Here is a 10,430-nt window from a genome sequence, read left to right as displayed (position 1 = left end):
GATGACGTACTTTTCCTGGAATTGGGCTGAAATTAGCCTGCTGACTCTGGTCACCTCACAACGGATATTGGAAAATTTACTGCAAGTTATAAATATGCATGATGTTGAAATACTTTACCCAATAATTTGTTCGTTCAGAATACGTTATAGCGGCGATACAAAGAAATGAAATGATGATTGAAATGGATGATAAAAACCCTATATATATACACATATTAATTTAAAAATGACCTATCAGTGATTAAATATATACATCTTATCAATTAAATATATAGTTCAATAATTAAAAACATTCAGTGATGTCCCAAACATCACAGCATGTCAAACTTACTGGTCTGTAATTTTCAGCGTTATGTCTATCACCCTTTCCTTTATACACAGGGGCCACTATAGCAACTCGCCATTCATTTGGTATAGCTCCTTCAACCAAACAATAATCAAATAAGTACTTCAGGTCCATTGTCTTTAGTATATCCCCAGAAATCTTATCAATTCCAGCCGCTTTTCTAGTTTTCAACTTTTGTATCTTATTGTAAATGTCATTGTTATCATATGTAAATTTTAATACTTCCTTAGCATTAATCTCCTCCTCTGTCTGGACATTATCCTTGTAACCAACAATCTTTGCATTATGCTGACTGAATACTTCTGTCTTTTGAAGATCCTCACATACACACTCCCCTTGTTCATTAATTATTCCTGGAATGTCCTTCTTGGAACCTGTTTCCATTTATCACTAAAATTTGTATGACTGCCAATTATGCTTGCCATCATGTTATTCTTAGCTGCCTTCTTTGCTAGATTCAATTTCCTAGTAAGTTCCTTCAATTTCTTCTTACTTCCACAGCCATTTCTGACACCATTTCTTAGCACCTTTAAAGGTACAAACCTGTTTTCACATTCCTCAACAATTGCTTTAAACCCATCCCAGATTCTGTTTACATTTTTATTTACCGTTTTCCACCGATCATAGTTACTTTTTAAAAACTGCTCATGCCTGCTTTATCAGCCATATGGTACTGCCTAATAGTCCTACTTTTAAGACCTTCCTTTCTAACACATTTTTTAACTGCGACAAAAACAGCTTCGTGATCACTAATGCCATGTCCTTGACAATATTTCCGCTAAACTAAGATTAAGTTTGAAGGAAGAATCCCACCTTCCAATTCTTATTTGCTTTCTACGGCTAGTTTACGTAGTCACAAATATATTCTACATAAAGTCTGGTTAAATGACTAAAAATGTACATGTTTCGTTCCTCTGATTTGGAACATCTTCAGCTAAACAACGTGTATTAAGATACAAAAATTGGCATATGTAAAATAAAAAACACTTATGGTGATGATGAGATAAAATCTTCCTTCATACTGAGTTAAAATACTCAACAAGTCAATGTTCAGATTTGTAATGAAATCTGTGTGCGTAAGGGATCCTAGAAAGTGATCTTCTTTCTTCAAAATGCTGGAGAAGTTGCTATAGTTTTTTAGTGTGCACTCTAAAGAACTTGTGGATGACGACAGACTTAAATTTAAAATACGATGACCGGGAAAAACACCTTAGGAAAAACCGAAATTTGCAACGACATTTTAAGAGTGGTACGAGAGCTGGAACAGAATCTACTCAGCCTCGGAAGGTCAATTGAGTATACGGCGGGTTCGATTCCCTCCTCAGCCATCCTCAAAGTGGGTTTTCGTAGTTGCCCACTTCTCCTCCAGGAAAATGCCGGGATGGTCCCTAACTGAAGGCCACGGCCGATTCCTTAGCTCTTCCTTATCTATCCGTTCCGATCTTCCCATCGCCCACAAGGCCCCTGTTCAGCATAGCAGGTGAGGCCACCTGGGCGAGATGCTGGTCCTCCACTCCAGTTGTATCCCCCAGACCCAAAGTTTCACGCCCCCCAGAACACTGCCGTTGAGGCAGTAGATGTGGGATCCCTCGTTGAGTCTCGAGGGAAAAAACCAACCCTGGAGGGTAAACGGATTAGGAAAGAAAGAAAGAAAGGTTTTTTGAGATATTTCTCCCTTTTTACAGCAAGCTGAATACGTTTCGTTCATAGAACTACATTCCCTGAGAGTATAACCACCTTTGCACGACCAATTTCACGTCTACATCTCAACCGAAGTATTGACCTCAGTGGTTCGAAGAGGTGGAATCTTCCCTTTGTTGCGGCATCTGTTCTTGTAAACATTCAAAAGTATGGAGATGCTCAGTCATCCACCATACAGTTCATAAGTTGCATTGTCTGGCTTTTACCTTCCCGGTCCACTGAGGAAATTCCTAGGAGGTCAACTTTTCGATTCAAATGAATAAGTGCGCAGGTTGCTATACTCCCAGCGAAACGAATACTATTGATGAGGCATTTTCAACTTGGTGTGATGATGGGAGAAATGTTTCGAAAGATTTAATTCGTTCGTTGAATCACGTGTGGTTTCTTCTGTCTGTCTGTCTGTCTGTCTGTCTGTCTGTCTGTCTGTCTGTCTGTCTGTCTGTCTGTCTGTCTGTCTGTCTGTCTGTCTGTTAAGTCATCAACCCAGAGGCTGGTTGGATCCTCAAATATCACCACCAAAGGTTATGCAGTTATAAGGAAACCTCAAAAACCAATGGCAGCACCAAAATGAGACATACTAGGCAAGATGAGGAGTGAGGTAGTTTGTCATTGCTTTCCTCACTGGGTCAGAAAGTACTACTGCAGCACGACTGACCCTATGAGCAGCACCTTTCATAACACTCAGATGCACTAGTCATGCTCTGAATGTCATTACTCAGCACTACCCATACCCCAGCAACTTCTATATTGTCACAGCCAAGGATATTGACTGGGACTTCGGTGGAAGCTACACTTTACTCTGGCCTGTGCCAAGAGATGGATGCAAAAGTACTGTTTCCATCAAGTAATGACAGCAGGCAGTGTTTCTTGTGTACAATGCTCTTTTTCTTACTCATAAAATAGTTCGCAAAGGATGTTCTGTGTTACTTGCCGAGAAAAAATGAAAATCCATAGCCTGGTTCCAGTCGTTCGACCGGGCCAGGAATGAAATGAATGAAGCCCCATCTAGCGGCGAGGATAGGAACTGTGCTGGCTGCCGAAGCCTGTCACACTCCTCTGGGGCAATGATTGAGGACTGTCAGATGAAATGATATTGGAGAGTGTTGTTAGAATGACAGCTGACAGAGAAACCCGAAGTACCCGGGGAAAAACCTGTCCCGCCTCCGCTTTGTCCAGCACAAATCTCACATGAAGTGATCGAGATTTGAACCATGCAACCCAGCGGTGAGAGGTTGGCACACTGCCGCCTGAGCCACGGAGGCTCGTAAATAATAGCATTTACTGACCCTTTCTCAAGTGAAATAATTGTATGTAGAAGGGTTAAAACTACAAGTTAACTTTAAAGGGGTTAAGATCACAATGCTAAATTTCAATTCACTGAACTTTGTGCTGCATAGTAAGGGACGTTGCGAAATTCCACCAGAAGCACAGTTTATTGCTATCATTACAACTACTGTATCTCCTCTCAAGTGTCACATCATTCTGAGAATGTGGATATGGAGTAAAGGTGACCTTCATTTAATCTGATGACCTACGAAAATACCACTGTATCATAAACAAGACAATTTAAAGACAAGAATGCTGGTAACTGGAGTCAGTCGCTCAACATGTCTCCGTACGGCTACGTTCAGTTCTTCCTGTTGGGTCTGCTCTGCACTGGCGCTGTCAGCGCAGAAACAGCGACATGCACAAACCCCCGAGCACAAAGCAATATTGACATGAATCAGGTAAGGCACAATACTTTAATTTCCGTATTTTTTACACAATACTTGGGATGACACTGTTCAATATCTCGTTGTAAAGAGGAAAGACCAACGCACCAAGTAACAAGTCTCTTACCTTGGTGTGACTTCATCGTGTGATGTAATAGCGCTGCCATCTTGAGGTACAAGGCGAGTTGGCCGTGCGGTTAGGCGCGCGCAGCTGTGAGCTTGCATCCGGGAAATAGTGGGTTCGAATCCTACTGTCGGCAGCCCTGAAGATGGTTTTCCGAGGTTTCCCATTTTCACACCAGGCAAAGGGGCTGTACCTTATTTAAGGCCACGGCCGCTTCCTTCCTACTCCTAGGCCTTTCCTATCCCATCGTCGCCATAAGACCTATCTGTGTCGCTGGGACATAAAGCCATCTTGAGGCGTTAGAATCGTCCTGTCTCGCGCCTAACACCGTAGCTCTGGACTCCGGCAAGATAGCACGTCGTGTGAGGTGTCATGATTTGTATCAGTAATAGGGGCGTATCCAGGCGGGGGGTTACTGGGGGTAAGAAACCCCTCCCCCATGGATTTTTCACAAAAAGAAAATAAACAGAAAGTGAAAATAAACATTGCTAGGTGTGTATATTCGCACAGTACTTTTTCCACATAGTAAGTGATATGTGTACAAGATTGGTTGATAGCTGTTCTGGAACATCATCTGTAATCTCGGTCATTTTGGACATTCTTTTTCATCCATTCTCACTCCCATGCCGACGGGAGCTGAAGTTCAACTTAAACGGCATTCAAAGTGTCACTATTCATCACAGCGACCCCGAAAACTACGGATTTCACCCTGACATTGGTCATTTTCGATTAATGCTACATGTCAACCCCTCCCCACCTCCACCCCCAAGGAGTGACAACGGTGGTGTCATACCCCCACAGTATTTATTTTTTCAGATACTAAGTTGTATATGTACCAAGTCTGGTTCAGAGCTATACTGTAATATATACACATATATCCATCATCTCTGTCACGTTGAACATTTTCTTTTTCACTCTTTCTAGCCTCATGCCAATGGGGGCTGAAATTGTACTTAAACCGCATCCGGAATGAAACTTATTTATATCAATAAGAGCGAAATCTATGGATTCGACACTAAATCGGTCGTTTTAGGTTATGTTTATATGTCATCCTCTCCGTTACGGGTGCTAAGTTTGTCTTACCCCCACAAAACATTTTTTCCAAATAGTAAGTCATGTGTACCAAGTTTGATTGATAGCTGTTCTGGAACTTCCACGCTGTAATCTCGGCCATTTTTGCCCTTTTCTTTTTCACAACAATCTTCAACAACAGTGATGACAACGGCAGGCAAGAGTCATATATCGTTAAAAATAGGTTTACCGGGCGAGTTGGCGGTGCGGTTAGGAGCGTGCAGCTGTGAGCTTGCATCCGGGAGATAGTGGGTTCGAACCCCACTGTCGGCAGCCCTGAAGATGGTTTTCCGTGGTTTCCCATTTTCACACCAGACAAATGCCGGGGCTGTACCTTAATTAAGGCCACGGTCGCTTCCTTCCAGTTCCTAGGCCTTTCCTTTCCCACCGTCGCCATAAGACATATCTGTGTCTGTGCGACGTAAAGCAAATAGCAAAAAAAAAAAAAGACCTATCTGTGTCGGTGCAACGTAAAGCAAATAGCAAAGAAAGAAAAAAATAGGTTTGGAAGTAAGTAGGAGAAAAAGATGGGAGGATCAAGTAGGGAAAGGAAAACCTGGGTCAAAACTAAATTAATCTTCTAACATTTTGCTTGAATATGACATAGGGAGAAATGCAAATGTTTGGAAGGGCGTTACCGAAGATACGTAGTCCGAGAAAGATTGAGCACTTTGCCCTGGGCCAGACACATGCTGCAAATAATGTTTAGTGTTGAGCGGGAGGGAACACGGATTGGGAAATACGTAGGTCAGTAAAATGTTGCATTTAGTACAGCTGTTCATTATCGTATGTAGATAACATATGCCGGAGAAATGTTAAAGGTTTCTCGGGTCAAGAACATTGGTACGGTTTAAGATATCTGAATTGGTCACATGCCAATGAGGTTTTATGAGCTTTAACGATCGAAATGAAGGAATTAAAAACACAGTTCGATTTAAAAACGTCTGTTACATCAGTAGAGGACCAGACAGGAGAACAGAAATCTAAGATGTGAAGAACATTGGCGTAAAGTACTTTCACTCGGCCCTCAGCCTGCAATTAACATTAGTCGCACATAAGCCGGGAAAAGAACCCGACACCTGACGTTAGGAAGCAGACACGCTATCCATTCTGCATCGAGTGATTGTTACTAGGAAATTTAGTCATTCTATTAAAATTGTTAGCCGGCCCCGTGGTGTAGGGGTAGCGTGCCTGCCGCTTACCCGGGGGCCCCGGGTTCGATTCCCAGCCGGGTCAGGGATTTTTACCTGGGCCTGAGAGCTGGTTCGAGGTCCACTCTGCCTACGTGATTAGAATTGAGGAGATAGCGGCACCGGTGTAGAAAGCTAAGACTAACGGCCGAGAGGATTCGGCGTGCTGACCACAGGACACCTCGTAATCTGCAGGCCTTCAGGCTGAGCAGCGGTCGCTTGGTAGGCCAAGGCCCTTCAAGGGCTGTAGCGCCATGGGGTTTGGTTTGGTTCGGTTTGGTATTAAATGTTAGTAACAGGATATAAATGTGAAGAATTATTGTTTTGCACTTTGATTTCTTATTTACTAGTGACACCAATTATTAATGATTATGATGATTTTACTACTATACCGAGCAAGTGGCTGCGTGGTTTGGGTCATGTACCGATCGGCTTGCATTCGGAAGATACTGGGTTCGAACCTATTGTCGGCAGCCCTGAAGATGGTTTTCCGTGGTTTCCCATTTTTACACAAGGCAACTGGTGGGGCTGTACCTTAATTAAGTACGGTCGTTTCCTTCCCACAGCTAGCTCGTTCCTATCCCATCGTCGCCATAAGACCTATCTATGTCGGTGCGATTACGATTACGACTACTCAAGTCCCTGAAGAGGGCGGTGGGCCTCCTAGAGAGTAACGCTGTCTCTCAGGCCAGAGAGATGTGATACGATGAAGGAGATGTTCAGAGAAGGTGAGGAGGTTGGCGGCCGTGGCCTATACTAGGAATTGTCCCGGAATTCGCTTTAGTATAGGAGAATGGAAAACCACGGAAAACCATTCTCAGGACAGCCGACGGTGGGGACCAGTCCCTCTCTGTCTCCCACAGTTGTATCAAAATGAAACTTAAACTATAATGAGCCTCATTAAGATTCAGTTTTCTGGCATATAATATTTATATTTTCGCATCGTCGAGCATAACATTATTTAAGTGAAACTCGCTTAAATTAATAGTTTTAACAAACTAAATCGTATCAGATTAATGAATCAGTTGAACAGACCCACACCTATATACAAGGTTCGGGACGTCCGCATAGTACAGACGTACGTCTGTGCCATCTACTGTGGTATTCAGAATTTCGGATACTCGAGTTTAAACTTTTATTTTTAAAAACTGAATGGGTGCACCAAATTGTAACTCCATGCTTTCTGCGTGTAACAGTGGAATACAACTTTTGTTGTTGAATTCGTTTCTGCAGCTGTTGTAATCGGACGGTTTTGTTGTTGTTGTTGTTGGTGGTGGTGGTGGTGGTGGTGGTGGTGGTGGTGGTGGTGGTGGTGGTGGTGGGTTTTTTCATTCTACGGACAAACCTCGACTTTAAAACTATGTTGGGAGTTGCAGCAGAAGAGTTAGAGAACTTCTAAGCTGTATCAATCGGAATAATACTCTTGTTGATTATGATCAACAGCTAACTCGAAAGTTGCGTGTAAAGTGTAATAATCGGAAATATCTCCGTTATTATTTCTACTAGTAAAGTAAAATCACAGGAAAGAATCGGATAGTTATTTACTCAACAGCCACAATTTGCATGTTTAAAGCCCCATTCGCATTGCAAACGTAACGTAACGTAAACTTAAAATTAACGTTAAATTCGAAGTTTGCGGCCATGTTATCTAATGGAACCATTCACAGTGCACCGACATAAATTTAACTGCGAGTCCGTAAAATTAAGGGATTGTGAACTCCAAGCTTTTGCAGTTAATTTTGCGTTAAGTTCTAGAACCAGCCAATCACAGCAGACGTCAACATTTTATTTGTGCTTGATATGACTTCTTTCGACGAAATACTTGCAATTCTCTTTCAAAACAAGCCGTGTTTGTATGTATAATAAAAGCAAAAAGATTACAAATACGCTGTATCGAAAGAGAATGAATGCGTGATAATTGTAATTCTCTTTCAAAACAAGCCGTGTTTGTATGTATGATAAAAGCAAAAAGATTACAAATACGCTGTATCGAAAGAGAATGAATGCGTGATAATAAATATGCTGTGGCAATGAAATCTGGCGGTAAATGGGGGAGAGACAAGCTCGCAGCGCTGGCGACCGGGCGAGTGACAATCAATTTCCCTGTATATTTCTTAACATTATGACAGACTACTAGGCCTACGTAGTTTACAAAAACGATATCATACTAAAACATCTCATCGGAGTGTGATATATAGACACAAAGATGTCGGCAAAGGAGCCCTTACACTTATTTTTATTAGAAATTGGGACACAAATCGTAAGATAGTGTAAAACAGTTCTGGTTTCATCCCCATGTACAAAACGAACTGATGAGGGTTATTTCTTGCAGTAGATTACCGAAATTGCCCTGAGATAACCTTCTTTGATTCGGGGGATGAGCCCATCTTCTGCGCCGTTGTTTACTTCGCCTTTTCAAATACACAGCTCCCAGAAGCGAAGCAAGACATGTTTGATGTAACATTATTGCTGATTCCATCGTGTTATTAAAATATTAAAATATATAAGTGCGAGATAGCCTAAAACCGGACTTCCGTGCTAATGCGAGGGTCGAGTCATAAGTGATGGCAACTTTTTTTCTCGCGAACAAGTCTTTAATATATGCAGGAATAAAACTACAAACGTTTCAGGATATATTTTAAAAGTTAAATTTAGAACAAAATAAAGCCCATTGGCAAAATCGCTCGAACAGGGCTAAAATATCTTTTAACGAAGGACAAATCCTCAAAATGTTAACACTTTTCTAGAAAACCACATGGCGTCTTCCCCTCGTCACTTAAAACACGGATATAATTTTGCACTGCCCGGCTCCATGACTAAATGGTTAGCGTGCTGGCCTTTGGTCACAGCGGTCCCGGGTTCGATTCCCGCCAGGGTCAGGAATTTTAACCATAGTTGGTTAATGTCGCTGACACGGGGGCTGGTTGTATGTGTCGTCTTCATCCTCATCACGACGCGCACGTCGCCTACGGGAGTCAAATCAAAAGACCTGCATCAGGCGAGCTGAACTTGTCCTCGGACATTCCCGGCACTAAAAGCCATACGCTATTCCACTCCAATGTTGCACTACGAGAGATAATGTAACTCCAAAAATGGCGTGTTAGACTACAGTATTCAAATAAAGAGAGGACGCTTGCGATACTCTACATCAGAGGTGTTCACGCTGGGTTTTTCGTTCCGTGGGCACACAGCACATCGCCGTTGCGGAATGCCGCTATGTGACAATGTTGAGGTTAGAAATACCGAACCGCAGTACATGTATCACAGAACGAAAACTCGTTGAAATAGTTCATGCAGTACTGAACCTTAGAAGACAGAACCTTTCTGGTCAGAGTTCTAAGCTAAAATAGCTTCACATAGCGGTTTTTCTAGGTGCAACAACGGTATACTGTAAGTGGGAGGACGAGTGGGTGAGCGATCAATATGTATGCTTCAGCGACAGTAACGTTCGTTTACGGCCTACTTGAAATATGCATTTATTTGAAGACATGCTGTATATCTACTTGTTATAGCATTCACCGTGTTATTGTGCTTATAGTAAAGATCTGTGTTTTCACTAGTAATGAAACTCACTCGCTATTATCAGTGGACGTCTGATTCAAAATGCAAACTCGTGTCCTCATATCAAAGTGGTGCAGCTCTTTTCAGGCACAACGCCGCTGGAGGTGAGCTGCATGTACCATTTCAACCACATACCGGCCCTCCTACCATTCTTAAATTTCTGGAAGTACCGGGAATCGAACCCGGGCCCCCGTCAACGGCAGCTAATAACACTAACCGTTACGCTACGGAGGCGAACAATGGGCGTCTGGTGATAAGCTTTAAATACTATTTTCAGATATTTAATGAACAGGAAAAGTCACATAATATTACAACACTGTGCTTAATTCTCAGAGACTTCGCCTTCGTGAAATACTTGACTTCTAAATCCTCATACATATCGTAAACAATATTCAATATCTTTGAAAGAATCCCGTATTCTGGCGCGGATTTCCACATAGCTACATACAGCAAATTACATAAAATATGAGCTACAATGATGTTTTCCATTCAGTGCTCTGTTCCAGGATTTTAATGAGAACCGCACATCTACAGTGCTTTCTGAAACCTGCTTTGAAAGTCCCATTGAAGAACATCTTTAACTTCATTTAATGATATTCTTGGTATTCCCAATATTTTGTTCAGTGCATCAAAGTATGAATACAAATAATACAGTGGTCCAATTATGGAATATTCTTCAAAATCTATAGTATTCCTTTTACAGTTACTGACCCTTGATGAATCTA

The 10,430-nt window shown here is 42.0% G+C and overlaps 1 protein-coding gene across 1 annotated transcript in view; it reads left to right on the top strand.

Moving 5' to 3' along the window:
* The first annotated feature begins 3,615 nt into the window (after positions 1-3,615).
* Positions 3,616-10,430, top strand: part of LOC136874169 (uncharacterized) — a 41,504-nt gene continuing 34,689 nt past the window's right edge. Inside the window, exon 1 of the mRNA XM_067147751.2 lies at positions 3,616-3,774. Within this exon, the coding sequence (XP_067003852.1) occupies positions 3,655-3,774 (120 nt within the window). The 5' untranslated portion in view covers positions 3,616-3,654. The remainder of the gene's footprint in view (positions 3,775-10,430) is intronic.

Source organism: Anabrus simplex, chromosome 5 (genome assembly GCF_040414725.1).
Source record: "Anabrus simplex isolate iqAnaSimp1 chromosome 5, ASM4041472v1, whole genome shotgun sequence".
Classification (NCBI taxonomy): domain Eukaryota; kingdom Metazoa; phylum Arthropoda; class Insecta; order Orthoptera; family Tettigoniidae; genus Anabrus; species Anabrus simplex.
Note: the sequence above shows the minus strand (reverse complement) of the source record. Positions and strands in the feature narration are given on the sequence as shown.